Source organism: Phaethon aethereus (assembly GCF_964289735.1).
Source record: "Phaethon aethereus genome assembly, chromosome: 3".
Taxonomy (NCBI): Eukaryota; Metazoa; Chordata; class Aves; order Phaethontiformes; family Phaethontidae; genus Phaethon; species Phaethon aethereus.
In genome coordinates, this window is record NC_138576.1 from 93,673,594 (window position 1) to 93,696,340 (window position 22,747).

General features: G+C 37.4%; 1 protein-coding gene across 1 annotated transcript in view; it reads left to right on the forward strand.

The window, feature by feature from the left end:
- BIRC6 (baculoviral IAP repeat containing 6) overlaps positions 1 to 22,747 on the forward strand; it is a gene marked incomplete at both ends in the record, with an annotated part of 189,330 nt that overhangs the window by 133,045 nt on the left and 33,538 nt on the right. The window contains 2 exons of the mRNA XM_081998399.1: positions 40 to 204; positions 2,213 to 2,381. Of these exons, the coding sequence (XP_081854525.1) occupies positions 40 to 204; positions 2,213 to 2,381 (334 nt within the window). The remainder of the gene's footprint in view (positions 1 to 39; positions 205 to 2,212; positions 2,382 to 22,747) is intronic.

Sequence of the window (22,747 nt, forward strand, 5' to 3'; positions counted from 1 at the left end):
TGAAATTTGTTGTTGGTTTGTTTTTTTTTTTTAACTTAGCCACAGGTGTCAAGTACACACAACAGTGCATCAACAGAAGAACAGCAGTTGTACTGGGCTAAAGGTACAGGCTTTGGAACAGGCTCCACAGCTTCAGGATGGGATGTTGAACAAGCCTTGACTAAGCAAAGGCTAGAAGAAGAGCACGTGACCTGCCTTCTACAGGTGTGTAATAATGAAATTTTGATTAATGATAAGCACTTGAAACATTAGAACCTAGATAATAAAAATCGAACTTGTATTATTTTCAGTCATATAGCACAGTAATTAAGGTCTTTTGGGAAAAAAATTAGTTTATGACTGCCTGTCTAGATGAAAAATGTTATCGATCGTATTTTGAGTGAGACTGTTTTCAAACGTCAGTAGGCTGCTGCATAAAAAAGACCTGAGTGGGTAAGCCTGGGTGACAGTTCTGAATAGACCAACCAAGAAGCATTCAAGTGTACTTCCCTGGAGCTGTCATATATCTCTGCAGACATAACTGCATTCAGTCAAAAGTAAAGACTGTCCATTAAAGGAGGAGAATGTGGGAACAGGCATTTTGTTTTTTGTGCTAAATAATTTTACCTATTAATTTCTCACATACTTTTGCTCTGCTTCAAGAAAATGCCCATAGTTGTTACTGGTGTCCATGAATGTGTTATGCCAATATAACAAAATCTCACTCAGGCATACAATCATGATATGTGAATTAAATAACAATAGTAAATCACCAGTAAACATCCAGATCTCGGTAAAACTCTGATGCCTTCCAAATGCCTCATGCTAAGGAGAAGAAAATCCTGCATAATTAAGCTTTTCAGACCATGGTGAAGTGCGACCGACCCCTGTTGTCTTAGGTCAGTGTAGGGAAAATGAGATTCTATCTAGTCAAAAATTTCATTCACAGAACTGCCAGCTCAAATGCATTAGCTAACCTCACTGCTGGGGTAGAGCACAAAGGAGATGAATTTCTGTAAATGCCCATGCCCTGACTGATGAATATATTTTGAAGTAATCAGTTATTCCAGTCACTGTAGATTACAAGGCACAAGTATCATGTCCCTTACAAAAGCAAAACAAATAAAAATCTGAAACAATCTTCCTAAGTAAGAAAGAGGAAAATCACCTGAAGTACTCTTGGTGTAGTTTCTAGGCAGTATTCTGTATTATGCCATTAAGAGGTTTAGCTATAACTGTCCTAAGTCATAAGTAAGGAGGCATTTGCTGTGGGCAGTTAGCAATTGTAGGAAGAAGAAGAAAACTGTTCAGCATTTTGCCGAAGATGTCGGTCAGATGTATAGCAGACTCTGCCTGGTTCCTTCTCTAGAAAGGTTGTTTAGAAAAATTCTGTTGTACGGAGTGCTGATAAGATGCTGCAGCAAAATACTATGGGTAATGGGGTTACAGCAAAGAGGGAGAATGAAAGAAAGGAGAAGAGGCTAAAAAGGTGATTAGAGACCCTGAGACTTCAAATAATACAGCCTTTCAAGACTTGAAGTTAGTTAATTTGAGAGTACAACTGCGCAAATCAGACCTATGGAAGTGCATTAGGCTGTGCATCTACAACACAGGGTAAGGGCCTGTGAACTCAGCAAGAACTTCCCTTGGGACAAGCAAGTGTGCAGTTGTGAGCCAACTCCCCCACTGTCACACAGGGGAAGGTTGCTCATTCTTTACTGAAGGAAGAGCTGTGCTCAGGAGTGGTTGTTCCAAGTTACTCTCATGCTCCCCATTAAGTTGTTGTTTCATCTGTAAACCCTGAAGTCCCATCCAAAAGGAAGTTGCAAGTGTTTTTAAAACCTTTTCGGTTTAAGAAAGAAAAATCTTTTTTTGCTAGTGAGCGTTGTGAAGAGAATGGGACTGATCAGCTGCGTGTCTCAGTGGTGTGAGCTGGCAAAATCCTGCTCTGAGTAACTCCATCATATTTGTCAAAATTCATATTAATTCATCTCTTAAAGTAGCTAAGAATTACAGTAGCTATTAAAATTTAGCATTAGCCAAAGTTAGAATAATAATCTAAAAAATGTATAGAATTTCTTCTGACAGATCTTTGGGACTGCTGAAATAAATACCAGTACTGAATTAGCAAAACAGCTAGTGAAGTATTATGATGCCTTCCTTAAGGAAGGAAAGTCAAAATTCTTTTGTCTAAAATAAATGGAGTTTGATTAAAAATTTTTGTGTATTTCAGGTTCTTGCCAGTTACATAAATCCTGCAGGGACTACATCAAATGGAGAGACCCACAGTAGCCATGAGGGGAGAGGACAAAACAGCAGTGCTCTTCCATCCGTTCTCCTAGAGCTACTCAGTCAGTCTTGCCTCATTCCAGCAATGTCGTCATACCTCCGCAATGATTCAGGTAATGTGCTATTCTCTGCTTCTAAATCAAAGTTGGATTATTTCTGTCAAATAAGTTTTTATATAAACAATGGGTAGTTCTGGCTAGTTTCAGTACATTTGTGAATTTAGAATTGTACTAATAGAACATTAACTTGAGCCTTAGAAAACAAAATTGTAGTATTCATTGAAATACTCATTTCTTGTAAGAGTTTAAACTTTGTTTTTTAATGTCTTTTTTAAATGTGAAATTTAATCCTTAAACTGTTGACATTAACAGGAAGATAGTATTTCTATCTGAAAAGTTTGTATTTTAGTTGTTCTGTAGAAGATACATGGGGAGAGAGAGAGTATACACCACCATCAGTCTTACTGTGAAGAAAAATGTTAATTTTGTGGGAAAATTGAGCAGGTATATGCATGAAGTTGGTAAATGTTGCATGTGTTAGGGCAGTTCTCTTTTAATTTGATCAGAGCTTTTTCTGCTTTATTTGGGAAATATAAAAATAAGCCTCTTACCAAAACTGCAAAATACTTCAAGTATATGGGAACAATGAAAATGTTGGGCTTTTTTTAAAGGAAGAACAAATTAGTTTTATGTTGTCATCACATTTCTACTCATAATGATAAAACAAAGTCGTTTTAATAGTTTCATCCAGTATGTTGTACAACTGAAATGGTTTTCGCAGCAAGGTACCAGGTAGTGTCAAGCAGTAGGAGTTAAGCAAATGCCTCTGTGGAACTAACGGCAAAACCAGCAGACTGGGTTTGTGCTTTATGTTCAATCTCACTGGATGACGGGCTTTAATACAAAGATATTGATAAGCCTTTTTTCTTCAGATAACTGTCAGCCTGACGTTTTTAAACACTGCCTTAGCCTTAGGGTGAATTTTCGTTTAGTTCACTTGTAAGGATGAATGTAATCCCTAAGTAGCAGAGGGAATTGTTCAGGATCGGAATGATTTGGTTTTGGACCCTTATTTTGCTTGCCCTAGTTTTGGAGTAACTGCTAAACGTCTTGTCACATTATTGCAGTTCTTTTGAATGCCAGTTTTAGGGTGTGGTGATGTGAATTTCTTGAAACAATGTCATAGCTTCTTCTTGAATTACCCGGTATATTTTATCTGCGGGGTAAGAGAGAAATCATCTGTATCAAGTATTTACAAAGCTACATAGAACTAAAACAAGAATGTGACTCTCTTAATCTGTGCTAACTAGGGCATTAGATAATCTTGTATGGAATGGAAGTAGTTCAAAATGTCTGCTGGGGCCTTATAATAAAAACAAAAATATGAAGATTTTTCAATTGCCAGCCCACAGTTTGACACGTCTCCCTAATTTTGCAATGAATTTGTTCATTCTATTTTGTACATACAGCAGTGAGGAAAATGGAACTCTGTAGTTTATACACCAGGCTCATTACTGCAAATGAAAATCTAATGTAAAACAAAGTAAAACAATAAAGTAATCTTTCTAGCAGATACTCATAAATTCCTCTTTGTTGAGGTAGAAAGGAAAAGTCACTGAAGGACCTGGCAGAAATGGTATGTTATCTAAAGGATGAAGCTGTTGATTCTGAGTTATAGATCAATCTCAGGTGTTGAAATTGCTTTTTGCTGTTTTCAATGGGAAAGTGGCTGTGTAAGTCACCTTTAACTGGGGAAGAACAGTCAGATACTGATAGAAAAGATGAGCTATGTGGCTGGTGGAGAAAAGTTCAGACTAGTTTGGCTTTCAGGGACCATTTGTTTTACAAAGTACAAAGAAAAGGCCAAGTTTCAGTGCAAAATGTTCATTTTCGGTGTGTTTTCCGCTGCTGGACTACTGTTATTTGAGGTTGGCAGGGGATGTTCGTATGTTGTGCTGGTGAACTAACAATTAGTAAAGAGGGAACAGAGCAGACGCTTCCTGCTTTTTCATAAATGGATCTGTGGCTCTTAACGTAGCAGCGTTGTTGTGCTTAATACGTTGATCTAAGCTATAGTCTTGAATGCTTCCTGCTGTATTTGTTCAAAATTCTATACATAAACCTGTAATTAACAATGTTCTTCTGGATTAAAAAGAAATAGCTTTGCAGGGTTATATCAGTCAAGCTTGTCTTTGAAAATGTAATAGGATATCAGTATGGGAGGGAAATGTGCAAAAAAGCATGACTTCTGGAAAGAATGTCTTCTCTTCATGAGTATTTGAGTCAGATGCATTTAGTTTGAAAGGAGTTGCTAAAAATAGTTTGTCTCAGTGATAGCCAGGCATAATTCCAATGCAGTAATTACTCCTTAGTTCAGAAACAGACAAATAACTCTCACATTAATGTCTTGAGTTGCAGGTGATGCTGGGACTCTCTGTGTCACTAACAGTGGCAGGAGACACGGCTGACAGAGGGCCTGCCTGTCGCAGGAGAGACAGGTTGAGAAGCTCTAGAGCTATGTTAAACTCCGGTACAATGCTCATAAGGCTGAAAATTTCCCATCTCCAATAGTGCTGAATGCCTACTCAGGGCGGGCAGGAAAGGGAACAGCGTTATTAGTAACGCTCATGTACATGGTCGTCTAGTTTTCAGACCAGTGTACCTTCTGCTATCAAAACATGCTTTCATGTGGAAGAAGCAGGTAACTATTATTTCTACAACAAGCTGGACTAAGAAATTAGCATTCTGTATGCAGTGTCCTAATAGAGTGTTCCTGGGTTCTGGCACCCCAGCAGGTAAAAGGTGTGCCGCATAATGCTGACAGAAAATAGCGATTTTTAGCAACTCTAACTTTCTCAGACTTGGATGGATGTTAGTGATACCAGTTAAAGGGTTCCTTATGCTGAAGGTATTCCTCTACTATATTTTTGGTTTTTTCACATATTACATATCTGCCATATACATAAAATTACATGGGAAAAATTTTCTATAAAGACATATAATATGCAGTGAAGCTGCTGTGTGTGCTGTTTCCCTTTATTGCACTGGGTAGGCTGATACCACTACGGTGGTACAAGATAGTAAGAATTTTGGTATTAATGAGAATTTTGTATTTGGTTTAGACATACTCAGTTAGCTACAGGTATGATATGTCCTGCTTGCAAAGTTGTTTTGGCAAAATTCTTGAACAGTTCCAGTATCAGAATGTAAAATTGGCCTTTGTCACAGTTAAAAATTTATCTAGGTTTTTTGTTGCTTAAATATGTTTTGCCATTCCTGCTCAATTTGCCCAAAACATACATGGATAAGGTGGTTATCTAGATTCTTCTAGATAAAAGGAATATTGATCATATAAGGAGTGCTCACATACTTTTAATCTTTTAGAAACCTCACCTTGAAGCAGATCTTTACAAACCATTTTGCTTTGACACATTCTGCAGCTTCGTCTGCATCAGAGCAAGGTGATTGTGAAGTGCTTGAAAATTGTGAACTGACCAGTTTCATTAATTTCCGTAATTGCTTTTTTCTTGTAGGGAAAGAAGGTTTATCTGCCTATGAAGGACTTTCCTTATTAGGCAAGATAGATCATAGCTCTAGTCACAAGGAGCAATAACTGCTGTAATCCTCACCCTGTTTCTTGATAATTTTTTCCTGTGTTTGTTTTGTATCTTGGTATGGCATTACTGTGGCTTTTATCTTTCATTTTACAACTGAAAAAATTTTTATCTTTTTAACATGGTGAGATTTTTTTTTAACATTTGTGTTTAGTCCTAAGTACTTAATTCATGTTTCCATTGGTACAATGCATGTCATTCTTAACTTCTCTATCACTGAACATCTACCCTGTATTAATTGCTGAGCATTTATGCACATTTCACACCAAAATCTGTCCTGTAAAACCTTTTCACTGTTGTCTTGTGTACAGCACATTTCATTTGAAAGAATCACCACTGTAGGAACTGTTTCAAATATGTGGATATTTCTCTCCTTGAACAAAATGCACAACAATGAAACCTGCCCCGTGCAACAAGAGGTTCCCAGCACACTTGTGAGCATCAGGCTCTAACTAGAGTACCTGGCTATCTTGAAGGTCTAGATTTTGCTGATAAAGGTAAAAGTTATTTGACTGATGGACCTAGGCTTAAGGGGATTAATACAAGCTTGTATTTACAAGTGGGAGAGAAGAAAGCAGTAGTAATAGTAGTCTTTGTAGCTAACAAGGTTTATGGAGAGAAGGCAGTGGAAGGGAATCGTGGAATAACAGGAAAACCAAGTGTCTTTTAGGACAGGGACTGTATATTTCGTTATGGGTTTGGACAGTAAAAAGCTCCATGAAGCTGTGATTTATCAGCGATACCACATTACTAGGTAGACTCTTCTTGATTAAAAATGTAGTTATACTAGTCTGTCCCTAAACTAGTTTCTAGCAGACCCTGGGATGATTTAATCTTGTTGAAAGCTGAAGAGTGACAGAGGTGTGGTACCATCTCTTCCTTGGAAGGCAGACCTCAGAGCAAGTTGCAGAATTCTGCTTGAACTCAGTTTGCTTCAGTTCCCAGGCTTACAGGAAGCAGGTGATGCTGTGATATTTAGCTGGGTTTTTCTTGCAGCATTTTCTTCACATGCTTCCCTCTTAGCTACCCTTGGTCACCCTTCCTTCTTTGGTGGACAAAGACTCCATGTGATGTGTTCAGCATAGCTTGGCGGTACATTAGCTCAGTCTTCCTTGGGTTTGACTGCTGGGAAGACCTGATGCATTTCTGTGTGAGGGCTTTACGAAAAGGATTGTGTTTACTGACCAGCATGTTCCACTTCATGCGAGTCAAATATTTGCTTTTAATGCACCTTTACTTTACTGAGTACCGTTGCACCCTGGACTTGTGGATTTATTAACAGTTGTACTGCTTCATCCTGCTGCCAAATACCTCATTGTGAACTTTATTAGTATTCAACAAATCTGTTGAAGATGAATGTACTGAATTCTTTTTTTCTGCCTCTTTTGGTATACCTTTGTTAGTTGAGTCCATTAAGGTAATACTTTTCAGGTCTCGCCTGCTTACCTCAGAGCTTGAACTACACTAGATTGCCTGCTGATGTTAGAGTGTTTCTTTTCTATTTTTATTCTCAAGGCGTTATATGGTGTTGCTTTAGTTTTTGCAAAGTAGTCCAGTTCTACTGGACTGAGTAGGCTGAGTACCTCAGGAAGCTTGTATTCCCTTATGGGTCTCCTGAAGGTGGTACACTGAGCTCATTAGCTAGGAGTACTGCATCTTTATTCATCCATTGCTGGAGGTGTGGAGGTACCACTGCAGTGTAAATGTTGAATCATCATGAAATTCTGCTTTTCCCTAGACTATTGACTTTTTACTGTGTCTAATAAGAGGTAGTTGCTGTTAAGATTCTTATGCATATATTGGATTAAACACATAAGCATCAGGGGTCTACATGAGTATCGAGCGCAAGTATTACCTGTTAAGAGAGGATAACAGACTTCTGTTTTAAAACAAAATATAACTCGTATGCTGGGGCAATCTCTAAAGATAATATTACCCTGTGACTCCCTTCAAAGGGTCAAAGCCTATATTATAGCCTTTTGCTATAAGTGAAACTAGAAGTACCATGGCAGTTTAGATAGACAGTATAGAGTTACCAAAGTTAAAAATTCCACTAGTTTTCATTAGTGAACTCATTGACAGGTAAAAGAATGATGCTGAACCTTTGCCATATTTAGTTATAACTTTGGGATTGCTTTTTATCTGTTTTGCTGTTGAAATGTTTACAAAAAAAGGTGCAGTATTTCACTCCAGTGCTGGAGTAGTAGTTGATTCACAATTTTGAGAAGAGAGCTGTGCACTGAAATGATGTGAAATAAAACTGTGTGTTTATTTCACAGAATTGACACGTTTTAAATAACTTCAGGATCAAAATAAACAGCAGTAATTTCTACCTGAATTTTATATTTCTGTTCAGTTTTCAGGTTCTTGTAACCTCCCATTTTAAGACCTATTTCAAATAGCCTTGTATTACGAGCTTAATGCAATAGTATCCATAAGTATGTAGATATAAAAAGTATATTGAAAAATTTGATAATGTATTGACTCTATTCTCTAGTCTTAAATAAACATGAATCACCTGCATAATTTCTCTGGAATGTAGCTTAGTTTTACAGAATGCTTTGGTGCTTCAGGTACTGAAAATGAGTATACAATACTAGAGATTTGCTGTAGACTACAGATAGTGAATATATTTTCTTGCCTGCACATGTTTCCTTCCAGCTCAGCCTCAGCTCTCTCCTAGCATTTCTTTCGGATGAGCCAGTATCGACTCAAAGTGGCAAAACCAGAATATACCATCTTCCACCTCATTAGTCCATAAATCAGTGTGTTACAGTGTAGTTTCTGCAACGGACTGAAATATCATTACCAAATTCATTCTGTTCTAGATACCTGACCTTATTTTATGCATGTGCTTGTTCAAAGTGAATTCCAAAGGCTCATCTGGCTTAGCAGTTATGAAGTTCTATACGGTAATAGGCTATCACCTATACAAGAGATGTATTTCTTTGCTTGTCATTTTATGGAAGGACTGGATTTGCAGCCTAGGACAAAGAACTGCACTGATTTTCAGAAATGCAGCTCCTCCATTCTTCCTCTATGGCACGTGTAATACTAAGAATGGTATTTATTAAAATCAGTGTTTCCTCTTTTTTTAGTCTTGCTTTTCTGCTGTGTTTTTAATCCTAATCCTGCAAAAGTAGCTTTTCTACTAGAAGATACATGCGAGGGGTATTAATGTATATAAAAGCTTCTATGATCTCAGAATGTCTGCAGCTTTGGATCTAATTCAAAGACATACACAGGTTTAATTTAAAATGTGGAAATAGTTTAATCGTCTAATTACATGTTCCATGAAGTATGCATAGGAGCTGCAATTCTAGGCCTCAACCATGAATGACACAAAAAGGGAAAATGTCTTCAGGACTTGGTTCAGAAAGAGGGAATATACTCTTCAGGGCAAAGATGTTAAACCTGTTTTCCATGCAACACCATGAATCTTTGTATGTTTTGTTTTATTTGAAAAAAAGGATCAGGGTGAAAACATGAAAGTTATATTTGACTTGTGTTAAACACATTCTAAAAATGTCAATATAGAAAATGTAACAAGATTTTTTTCATTTGGAGAATATGTATTAATGTGTCATTGTAATTATTAATATTTCTTAAAAGAAGTACTGAAACTATTTTTTTCACACCACTAAAGTATTTTTAATTAGAAAAGCACATCGTCAATATAGCATGATGATTTCAAATACAGATTCAGTAAAGGCAAGAAAAGCTAACTTTTTTCAGCTTTCCACAAGACTAACAAAAATGCTGCAGAGTATAGTCAATAGTTAAAATTTTATTTATAATATTACAATTTTTGGTATAACAGTGTTCCTGTTGCCACACTTACACATTAGTGTAAGTTATAAGCCTAAATTAGGATGATCTAAAAATAAAACCCTTTTGTCTGTTTTCTGGTCTCAGCTATGAAGAGACATATTGCACAAAACCATAGAAAGCATCATGGGGCTTGCTTATGTGTATTTATATATTTCATCTCTTTCCAGGTTCTGATTGTTTTTGGTGTTTGCTTACGTTTCTTGTCTTGCATGTTTGCTGGCAATAAAACAGTGCCATCTCTGTTTCTGCTATTTGGATTTCATCTGTTGTCAATGAGATGTTGAATATTGTCTGCCTTCATTTACGTAATTTAGCACCCTAGCTGGGCTTGCAGTCATTGATATAGCAATCATTTAGCAGTCATTGATATAGCGCCCTTAGCCAGACACTTTGCTCTGGAATGTTTTTGATAATCTTTTCAGACAGTGGTGTTTTTTTGCTTTAAATTTAGAAATCGTTCTTACCATCGCTGGTCTTTGCACTGTGTGCTGTGCAATTGATGTTCAAAAATGTCATCAAAGTGTAGTGTAGATGTACACAAAAACAATAACAAATAAATTGAGTACAGTTCCAATAATCCCAAGCAGTGCTAAAATAGATTCTTCTTTTTCCTCTTTCTCCTCTTGCCTTTTTACATCTTCCAGTGTTGTGATGGCAGAGGTCCCCATTTTTCCTGCAAATACCTTCACCAGTATTCTGGCAGCTAGCTAGAAGAAAGAAAGCAAATGGTAAATCTGTTCTGACAAACATGCAAGCTTTGATCTTTTTAAAAACAATTCTGTACTTCTTTACACAGTATTTCTTAATGCCATGCTTATTGAGTTGTATTCATCTTTTGTTTTCTTTTTGTGTGAACATGTCCATGTTAAAAGTAATTGTTCTCTAGATACAGATTTGGTAGGAGGAGTGAAAAATAGCTTGATGCTTCAAACCAATTAACATGCTTTATTATAAAAGAAATCTAAAATTTGTATTTAAGCCAGCTAATTTGTTTCCTTACGAAACATCAAATTGATGAAACCAGGTATGTGAGCATTGTCAAATACTCAATGCCTTGGGAGATTATATGAATTTTCAGCTGTTGTGAAATATTTAACTCTCACAGTACAAAACCAGTTGAAAATATTCCTGTCTGCTGTTCTTAAATGTGGAAAATATGCCTCCTTAATACAGTGTCACAGTCTCTTTTAACCAGTGAGCCTTAAGCAGGCAATTGCAGGTGAGATCTTATCCTTTTACTTGTTTAATAGATAGCTTTTGGACGACCATGCAACAGTAAACATTTAACAGAAAATGTCTGTCTCTTCAAATAGAAAGATGGTTGTTATTGTTATATATGCTTATTATTGCAGTATGCCAAAGGACAGCAGTACTTTTATAGTAAGAAAATTTTATGCAATATAAGGACTTGAGATGGGTATTTACAGATGCGTGTAGGATTTATTACCTTTTTTTATTGTAAAAGTGAGGTTGACAAGTCATCTCTATTACTTAGCTGCTCGTGTACTCTTAATTTACAGTCAGATATCCTCTAGAAACATATTCCTTGTAAAATTGTGTTCATTGGTGGCTGAGACGTTGATATTGTATCTAATCTGCTATGCTGTTTTAGCCTTACTGATAAGAAATTTCCAACCTTAAACCAAAATTCGAGTGGGTTTTCAACTAGTTCAGATAATCCCAATTTACTGAAAATTTGCAGTCACGTTTTATAATGGAATAGCATTTTTCTCTCCTGGCAAACGTCTTTAATCATTGGGGATAAACGTATTTCTGCTGTGAGTCTAATTAAAGCCATCAGCTCAGAGCATATCTTACAGAAAGGTAAAAAAAAATATGGTGTTTCTTACCCTACATTGCATCAGGAATAAAATGTCATCAGACATGCTTCTTACTCGTCGATTCAGTGGCAAACCAGGCTTTTATCTTCATGAAGGGGCTGCTCTCCTCACTCAGGCAGACCAGATAAGAGCATGAACAGTTCCTTGATGAAGAAGTTTATCGGTGAGGATAATAATGTTACAGAATCTTCCAAATGACTGGCCTTCTCTCTCCGTAATCCACTAAAGCAAGTGTAGTTGAAAAACAGTAAAACCCTTTCTCGTAATGATCCTCACTGTTGACTAATTCTCATTAAAATTGACGATTTTTTTCCTTAGATGATGCAGAGCAACGAAATGCATGCTGCTCGGTTTTTCCTTTAAAAAAAAAAAAAAAAGAAAAGAAAGAAAGAAAAAAACCCACCCCAAACAGCTCCTGATTGTATTCAGTTACACTTAGTTATTTATTAAGACTTCAGTAAAAACCCAGCCTTTGATTTACTCTTCGTGGCAGCCGTCTGAAGAAGCTTTCTCACATTGACATGCTGTAATTCCAAATGCAGCGAACTACGTGCAGTCACACTATGTAATTTTAGTCCAGCCTGAAAAAGGATGAAAAGAGATCTGCTTTACTGGTAATGGTGTGAGCGCTGCCACACACCTGCATTCAGAGCCTCTGGAAAGAATTCTAAGGTATTCTTCGGAGCATTGCATAACTTAGCCAGGCAAATCTGAAGAGAGGAATGACAGTGGCTTTAGTTGCACACTGTGGTGAGCTGTGACATTGATTAAACATGCGCTTGGCACTTGCTGAATAAAGAAGGAGCTACGAGCCACCCTTGCAGACAGTGAGTTGCATAACAATGTGCGATGGCTCTGCTGTTTCATTGTCAGGCCCGGCACATTTTAATCCTGTACCAACGGAGAAAACGTGCAGTGTAAAGAGGACTGGAGTTAACTGTACTTTGGGGTTTTCTGAGGAAGTGCTGCATGACGAATAGTGACATTAAGGCATTCAAGCTGAAACAGTGTTTCTGCCTTTTGTCTTTTTATGCTTTGTTTGACAGACAGTTGTTTCTATGGGAAATACTACTTCTAACGCTTTTCCTCTTTATTCACCACCCAAACAATGCAGGTTGGTGTGTAATTAATGAAAACACACACTTAAAGAAATATATTCCTATTCTGATTTCATAGCAAGCAGTAACTCATTTTTTTCCTAGGTAAATCAGAGAGGTATTTTTTGCCTGCCGTATTGGAAGGGGGGGAGCTCTGCAAAGTCTTCTCCCCAATCTCTTCAGATAAAAAGCCACAATTTTAATAACATCTGCAAGGATCTGTGTTTCAAATAATTTTATTCAGTGACTTTGTTCTATGAAGGCTACCAATGCAATGTGTTTTTGTTGGTATAGCATAACTTCTTCATAGGAAGGCAACTGTCTTTTACATACACTGGAAAACTTATTTTTAGAAAATTCTTGCAATATTAAGCAATTCAGAATTCAAAAGTACAAAAAGCTCATGCATATGAAAAATCAAAAGATAATTAATTGTATTGAATTCAAACAGTAGGAATGTAACTGGAAACCTTGATCACTTTCCAGAACAGTATATTTTAACAATTACAAGACATTGTCTGGCATTCAGTTTTCAGTAATCTTTTTGTGAGAAAGCAAAAGAGGGTAAAATCATTGCTTTAATTACTTCCATTTTCAAATTAATTTACTTACACATTCAGGCTTTTTCTAATTATTTTTCTAACATGTCTAAGTACATTTTTTAGTTTCTCAGTAATGGACAAAACGGCATATTTTACATGTGTATTATTTTAATGGCACATGTTTCAAGTACTGTGAGTTGTATGGTATTTGTACATGATTTGTCCTTTATCCTGAAAGTAATGTTGCCTCAGTGAAATTGTTTGACCTAGGAAAACTAAGTAATTAGGTTAAATCTCTCCAGCATAGCATCCTTAAAATATATTCTAATATGTGTATATGGTCTTTCCTTAAGCTCTTCCCTTATTCTGAAAAGGCTGCAGCAACTTCAGTTGTTCCTGGAGTTGTTTTCTGTCTATGTGTCTTGAAGATACTGCTGTTTTCATTTAGATCCAGAGATATAAATACAGGGAAATTTTCACCTGTCTATTCTGACCATTCACATTGCGGAGAGCACCTAGCAATAACCGAATTTTCAAGCCGTTGCACTGTATTAACCCTCACACGTTAAAAATCAAACCCTTTCCTTTGTGAAAGAGGGAAAGTTGTGTAATGTGCCTCTTTTATTTAAGGATTAATGATGTATTTGGAGGGTAGGAATCTGTCATCTTGTCAACACAACCAGGTGTAAAGATTCAAACTCAGAAGAATTATTTCTTGCAGTATTGTCAAGTATAAATAGTGACAATGAAGTAAATTTAGCAGCTCCACTGCAAATAAGCAGCTAATTAAGATGTATCCACAGAGAGCAGCAGAAGACACACAAAGTATTTCTCGGCCTGGTTATTGCCATGGTTGAGGTCTCATGGGGTTTGCCGCTGACACAGTTGTGATGCCACTGGCACTTCAGTGCCTGAGGTGAGCCCAGGGAAACAAACTCTCTGGGCTCCCTCCGCACACAGTCGAGGGGGATTGACACCTCCTGCACGCCGGGATCCAGATCCAGCGTTTGCCATGGACCTTGGTTTGACGGCATTTCTCCCCGCCCATCCTTCCGTTGTATTCGTACGCGTGGCTGTGTGGACATGCTGTGAACTGGTTTGGAAAACCGGCCCAGCCAAAAATAGATCTCCAGCGCAGTGCGAGCGATGGGGCAGTAGCTGCCTAAGCTGCCAGTGTGGGCAAAGAGTCGCTAGTTGAGACGGGGTGGAGACAGACAAAAGTTGTCAGGCTTAACATTGCTCAGTTATAGGAAACTTGCGGAATTCATCCATGTTGGGTGGAAGCTGGTGTTTACAAATAACTTCTTAGCTACAGTGCATCTTCAGTATGAAATGAAAATTTCATGCAAGATTTCTTACATGAGTGAAGCGAGTAATACAGGTTGATTTGGAAAGGCCTTGATTTATCCATAATGTGTGATGATATCTGGAAAAATGGTGAGAGATTTTACACTTTATGTAAAATAAAATTAGAGTCTGCGAGTACATTTTATACAAGCCAGTAATAAAACCACCTGTTTTGGCGTGAACATTACATGGTTACATAGCATTTAGGTTTGGACACTGTCATCCAAAAATGTCCTAAATTTAATTCTGTTACTTCATCTAGGCAGAGCTTTCAAGCACTTAGTAAGACTTTGGCAACTCCTTGGTAACTGATTTATGTAGCATCCCAAGAGAAGAACAAATTCTGTTGATTAGAGGTCATTCTGTTCATTACCGCTGATGTTCGAGCGGTATTGCATGGGAACAGACCTTAGGCAATACAAATGTATGTCATATTTTAAAGATATTCATACTTCAAGAGGGAGTTGCCAGGCTATCTTGTAAAAACTCTGTGGTATAAATTCAATGATTTACAGTCTTGATCCTTAGATGATCATTATCCTGCCATATGCTACTGCTATGTTTTATGTGGTACACCCAGGAACAAGTACTCTTAACCAAAGTGTAAGTTTTCTTTTTAGTCATGTATTTTTATGGATTTATATAATTTTTATTTTCATGTACTCTAAGATTATTCTATATGCTGTGTTTTTTTCATTAAAATAGCATGTTTTGAGTCAGATACTGTTTGCTCTTACAGAGAGCAAATGCTCTGAAGAAGATTGCAAGTTAAAGCAGAACATAAAGGAAAATTTGAAGGAGAAAATGGAAAGAAAAATGTAAAGAGCTGTCTAGACTTTAAAAAAATCTATTCAGGTTAAAATGCTGTAATGAAATCCAAAAGATCATTCATACATCAGTTGTCCATGAAGACTGTTTTTCCTTGTAGTTGTTCTGCATTTTCCCTAAGATGCAGGAAACTACTTGAAATGTAGTAGCACATGCGTCCTGTAGGTGATGCATTCTAGTTTTTTTTCTCTGACAACTTCTATGATGAGATCTGACACTTTTTCAGTTGAATTGCAGAACAACAGAGCAAAGCTGTGTCTGTTGGAAGATGTAATAGTATGCACAAATTAAGATGAAGTAGTTCACGTAGCTTAAGCAGGAAGTGGATATCCATGCTCCTTCCATTATCCTTTTTTTTCTTTTTTTCTTCTTTTTCTCTCCTGAGAACTAAACACAACTACTGTTCTTTCTGGGAGCTGCTAGCCTATTTTTTATGATACAGACTGATGTGTGATGCCCTTGAGCCAGCAGTGATGGGCATGGCCAGTTTGAGCCACGTTTCAAAGTATTTTTTTACTTTTCTGTTGAAACAAGGAGGAAGTCAGATGCTTTGTAGCAACACAAGTTACTTTTAGATTTCTTACTATTCTCATTCACACATCTTTTATGTATTTCATCTCAGCATTGACTTGATGATTTTGACACTTCAACTATGTGTCTACATCTTGTTTTCCTTTTGATTGAGGAACTTCGATGCCTTTTGGCTATTGTCGCCTGATTTTGTAACTTAGTTACCGACCCAGAATATCCTTGGAACAATCGAGAATTATCTCATAACTAACTACAGAAGTTCCTCTAGCTTGTTCCCACCTGTCAGTCTTCACTTACCAGAAATTTACGGGTTCCATTCTCTCACACTTGCTTTAAAATAGTTCTGTGTTAAGAAACTAATTAAACAGACAGGGACTAGTAGCAGTTCTTTTGCCACACCCCTTTCGACACCAGCTTCTCTTAGCACCAGTCAAGATCAACCACTGCTTTATTATCTGTGAATATGGTCAGAATGCATACCAGTATTTTGTCAAGAAAAGTGGTAAGTTTGACAGTTGAGTAATAACTTAGGAAAAACTGAGCCAACCTGCTTTTGGAGGGTGTCGAGTGACATGTCACATACTAGTTTTGAAGGGAACTGTTTTAATCACTTTCTTGATGAACTGAAGCAACTCAGAAGTTGGTGACTGAATGTTCCTGAGTTAGAGATGAGGGTTTCAGCCCCTACTGTGTGTGGTGACATCCTGGATATGGTGGAAGGAAATGATGGGGGGGAAAAAAAAGGCTAGAGGTTTTTTCCCTTCTTTAGTCTCTAGTCTCCCATGGAACATCAGGCAGTCTTCCTTTTTTTCTCTTCTTCACTGTTGTCAAAAAAAATCTCTTGTATGGGTATTGTACCTTTAAAAAGCGGTTAGTGACTTTTAAAAATGCTTCAGTCATGATTCAGCACTGTCCTCTGCAGCTCAAGAGGTTTTTTTGTCAAAGACAGCAGGTATCTGGGACTGTTTCTTCACATTGGTTTGAGTGTAGGCTGCATGGTTCTGGAGGAGTATTAGGGCTTTCAAGTATCAGGTTTTTGAGCTGTCATGTTCATAAATTTTATTGTGTTAGAGGAGTCTCTTAAGTGAATATTGGGTCCCTGCTGGGCAAACAAAGGGAAGCAGGGTAGTGAGAACTGATCCTAGTCCAGGAGGGTTGCTCTCAGAGAACAACAGTAGTAAAACAAGTTCCCCGTTCTCCAAAGCCCTTAAACATCTTACCTTGCAAGAAAGAGCAAATCTTGCCCATACGGGTTTCCAGATGACTGAACTTAAAAAACAAACAGACCTAAAAGATGCCACCATCCAAGCACCTTTTGCCATATCTCTTTCCTCTGATTTATCATTTCTAGTTGGAAACAGCTTTGGAATAAGAGGATGAAATTATTATCTCATGAAATCTCATTTTTTCTATTGCAAAAGAATGTGAATATATGCCTGTTATATTTTCAAAGCATTTGAAAGTACTATTTCCTAGTAGATAGTGCTTTTGGAGTAGAACTTAAAATAACGAAATTTTCTTTAAATGTCAGAACCGATTATCTCTTTGAGTGGTTAATAATATAAAAGATTTGTGGAAACAAATTGTAAGTTTGTCCTTCCAGCTCTACTGTGTTGCAGAAATTTCTTGTAATTTATAGGGAGTAATTATGAAGTATGTATGGAAACATCATGGCATTGAGATCTTTAAGAATTAAAAACCTAGTTGTTACGAGGAACAAAGCAGCTTAGATTTGGTTTGTAACTGGGTACTGGATTGCATGGCAGATAAAGCACTTAGTCCTTTAAAGACTTAAGTTTACTTTAAAGAGCTAATGGAATTTTTTTTTTTCCCCCAAAAAAATTATTTTGCAAAGATCACTGAGAGACTCTGAGAGACTCTAACTTCTGCTTCAACCCTTATCTGTTTCTGTACTGCACGTTGCTTTATATGGCTTTTAAACATAAATCCATTAACTGGAGAGCTCTTCATTCATTTACACAGCTGGTGGTGGATTTTGCAGCTGCATCTACAGAGCGTACTTTAGACTAGCTTGTAACCTCTGGCACCACTCATTTGATCACAATGAATTAAAGTGCATGTTAGATTTTCCAGACGGAAGGGAGTTTTGTGGCAAAGATAGCCAAGAAATTACCAGGTGAGAAATAGGAGGGATAAAGGCTAGATTTCAGTGGTGCTTCTCACATCTCACCTTGTTCTTCCTTCTGCTGCTCACCCACGTATTTAGGCAGCAGGACAAAGAACAATACAGAGTACTTTTCAGAAAACCAGTAGTCTGGAATCAAGAGTGAGGTGGAGGTTTTTGTCTGCCTGTTTTTATGAGCCTTAAATCACAGAAATTTTTCCAAATTATGACTTAGCCACTGAAGGTGCTTTACAGGACAATCCTGAAAACGTAAGTAAACAAGGTTTCTTTCTCATCTGGAGAGTACTATAAAGTTTTGGACCTCTGTGGTTGGAAGATAGTATGACTGTCCTGAAAGCATGAGCAACAGACTACTTATGTATCTATATCTGCCTGCCAAGGACATGAGATACACTTTCTTGACAGACCTTGATGCCTTACACTTGACTGTGTAATATGTTTTATGTAAAAGGAACTGAACTGTGGTGTTTGCCTTCCTGCCTCCCATAAATGAGTTATCTTTTTTTAATAAGTTTCAAGAGAAATGCTGATCCTTGACAGAAGGATGTGTAGAAGCTAACAAATCATACATGAGATGCAGCTGGCATTCATTTAATTCCTGAAGTTAGTTTCTGTATGTTTATTTTGAATTATTCACTTGAGAAATAAAAGGTAGGGGCTGTTGTCTTTGAAAGTGTTTACTTTTGGCCATAAGTATTCTATGAAATTCTCTCTGGCAATAGACTGTCACTATCTTGCGATATCTGTTTACTTTACAGAAAACAGTACAGGTGACTGATGTGACTGTTCAAGGCACATGACAGTAAAGCTTCTGCCTTGTTGAAAGTGGAGGGAGCCTATCCTTAAGCTTTCCTGGTCCATTTATCTTACTGCCAAGGCCCGTGATTGTTCCATCCAGGAGTTCCTGTTTTTTCCTTTCATTAATTGGAAGCCTAAACTGGTAGCTATGTCCCTGCTTGTAGGACAAGATTGGGTATTCCTAAGTACTAGCCTGGTTTTCCCTGTGAAGGTAATTGCTAAAGACATTCAGCAAGCCCTTTAAAATTTGAGATATCACATTTCGTCTTTCAAAATTTCCAGAATAAATGTTACTGGGCCTCCCATTTTTTTCTTATTTTACTTCAGTCAGACAGTACATCTCAAATGGTTTCATTTAGGCTTGGTAATTATGGCTGGGACTGTGAGTGCTGGGTGTCTGGAATACGTTGCTATGCAGCACCACATGCTACAAACGTTCACAGATTTTACTGGAGGCATTAAGAATTAATTTTAAAAATGATGCCTCTCATTACCAACAGACTCAGTCCTTTTTGCGAAGAGAATGTGACATCAGAGGATAATGTGACACCATACTAGATGTCCTGCGGTTCCATATTATATCGCAGAAATATATGATCCACTTCTTTCCTTTTTTTTTTAACCCTCATGCCTTCCCGGTCCTTGTTGCTAAAGATACAGTAACTGCTAATGGGGCACGTATGTTTTATTGGTACACACAAGAGACTCCTGAAAGGACTGTAAGCAATGCATTTTCAATTTTTTTTTCTTTTTCCATATTAGTGACTTTGTCAATTAGTGGCAACACAATTGGATAAGCTGCTAAAAATTTCTTGACCAAACAAACTAGCAGTCTCTTCCTGTTCATGTACAGAGCAGATTGCCAGGGTTAGTTCTAGATATTTTTATTTCAGGTAAGAAAGAGCTTTCTGTACTTTCAGGGGAAAGTTTTGTGAGCTGAGACATGTAGCTCAGCGTGCCTTTGAAGAGGAACTTACTGGAACATTGAGGTGAGGACTGGCTTTCATTTTCAGCAGTTGAAAGTCTCATTTGTTTGGTCAAGTCCTAGGTTGTCATTATTCCGGGCAGTAACGGTGTCACTTCTCTTTTATTTCTTTTGTGTTCTTGTTTTCTCTCCTGTTTTTGAAAACAAAATATTGTAACTGTATCAGGCATTTCCCATATTCATATGCAGACACTTTCAATTCGTAGTATTTCCTTTCTTACTATGCTCTGAGGGTAGTCATAATACTGAGTACAAGTCAAAAGGAAGCAGATCCCTGTGGCTGAAGGTGTTAGTGTAGAAAGAGTTAATTTATGGTAGATTATTCCAACACACGAACTGTAGCTTTTTGATTAGTATTTATATCATCTTGTCCTCTCTAGAGGACAGCTTCAAGATAATACCACTCATTAGCAAAAGAATTTTTTTTTCCGAGTTTGTTGTTATGTTCTAATATAATGGAGGATGAACCATTTTAAGAAGTGATGCAGAAACTTGCATGAGGTTGCACAGAAGGTGCAAATTCACCTATTCCACAAGTCTGGGGCATGGAAATGATTCTCCCTGTCATATGTGGTGCTCAGTTAAACTGGTGGATAAATTTACCACATACCTATTTGCACTCTAAGGCCTTTTCCATATGCAGTGAGTGCAAGGGGTTACCTTTCATTTAACTTAGTCTCAAGGAGGCTACTAGGCTTGAATTTTTCGCCTCAGCCTGCACTTCGTGTGTTCACCAAAAGCCTTTAAGCAACCAACTGTTGTCTAGAAAATACACTAAAGTGGTAAAGGTTCTGTTTCCGATATGCACATGGGCTCTGCCATCTTGGCCAAGCAAAATAATTAGATATTTAAGGCAGTGTGAGATTCTTAAGTATTCTCCTTTCTGTCCTCTGAGGGACACTATCTCGTGGGCGTGCTCACACGTATGGAAAGTTTGCCATAAAGCACAGGAACCGCACGTCCTTTCACTCCAGTTGGTATCCTCTGCTGAGAGTAAGAACAGAAGACCCAAATCTTGGCCTTTTTCCATACGCTGAAGTAATGATTTAAAAAAAACCCCACATCTTCATTACCTAATTTTGCATTTCCATGTCAATTTCTGCAGCATGTGCAATGAAATGGCAGGTTTCCATCTTGTTTTCAATTCCCATCTTACTCTAAAATATTAGTGACTGTTTTATGGGCTGGAAGGGCTAATGCTTAGACTGAGGACCACTTCAAGATGGCTGCTTGCCCACTCCTCTGCCAAAAATAGTGAAATCACTATTCCCTCCTCCAGTGCAGGGATGATAAAAGCCAAATTAACTTCTGTAAAAATCCTGCTTCATGCCTTTCTTTTTATCTCTGTGGAGTTCCTGCACTTGAGACACTTAACATGAGGTGGTAGGCAAGCTTGCACCTGATTTGGTTTGGGTTTATTTTTACTTTTTCAAGAAAGATTTTGTCTGCAGAATATTGAAATCTTGTCTTTTTTTCTCTATAGAAAATACTTTTCTCATTTTCTTGGCTAAGTGTAAGATTAATTTGACACTTCCAGCTTCTGTTTAGCGTTAGATTTATTTCATTACATCTACCTCAAATAGAAATTACTGGTCCTTTTAATCTTAGTTAAATGCCATAGTAAAGAGTTCTATTAATAATGAAGTTTTTTTTTCATCCACTGACCAGGCAAACAACTTTATTCTCATGCAGTCTCTGAATGACTTATGTTTTTCTTCAGATCTTTTTTTTATATCTTTCTTTTATCTATACCTTTCTTTATATCATTACTTATGTTTTGGGTAACGTAGAGCAATCCTGTAACTTTATATTAACACTTCCTTACACTTGTTTTCTAGATTTGGACACAAGCATGATTTGGTTATAGCTTTATGCTTTAGTTGTGTTTCTTCATATTTTATTGGTTTTAAAGAACTGATGTTGGGCAAAACCTGCAGTCTTTCAGAGGAGAGATTCTTTAAAGTTGCAGTGGGGTTGGATCCTGTGGCAGTATGAACTTCTCTGCAGTACTCTGCTCACACCTTTTCTACACCGATGTCTACTGGGCCATTTTTTCAAACAGACAAAACCAATGAATATAGAATTTTGCATTTTTAGTTTTCATTAATTATTCTTACTTGATTATGTATTCCCCACCCCCTGTGTTAGATGGCTCTGTGGCCTCCAAGAAGCATCCCTTCATTACCTGTCCACCTTCTCAAGACTCTTTCAAGCACTATTTAAGGGCAGAGTGATCTCTCTAATGGATTCCCATTATGAGGGACTAGAGTGTGGCACGGAAACAGTAGTATCTCTGAAACTGGGGGCTATGCATGGTTTTAGTAGTCACTTATGGTTTAAAAGTTCAGTTTGTTTTCTTACGTCTTTGGTATCCTATGGGTTTATTTTGCGTGTCCTTTCAAAATACAGGAAATTGTGTCCGTTTACTCAACTGTACACGCCAGCCTAATGAAATAATGCGTCGTGCTTTTTCTGGCAAGAGTTTTATCTGGATTCATGGGTACATCTGTGACAAGTTTTTAAGTGTTGTTCAACTTCACGTGTAAACAAAACTTTCCTGAAAATACTTAACTTCACCAAAATCAAATATTCTTTAAAAATAAGCAAACCAGCAATAGTTAAGAGCAACAGTCTGCTCCCTTGAGCCACATTACTACACTGACTCCAGATGACTGACCAGCTAACTTGAGCAACGCATTTTGCTTCTATAATTGAAATACACAGTTTTCCTTTTATATTGCAGTTAAACTGTTACTTTTTTCCCAAGTTTCCTAGAAGACACTTGTAAGAATAGCAAAGCCAAGACAGACCAAGGTTGTTACCCATTACTTTATTACCTGTAGTGGACAATAACAGATACCTGTGGAGAATATGGGAATGGGGCTGACATACAGATGCTACCCTGGTATATGGCCAGGGG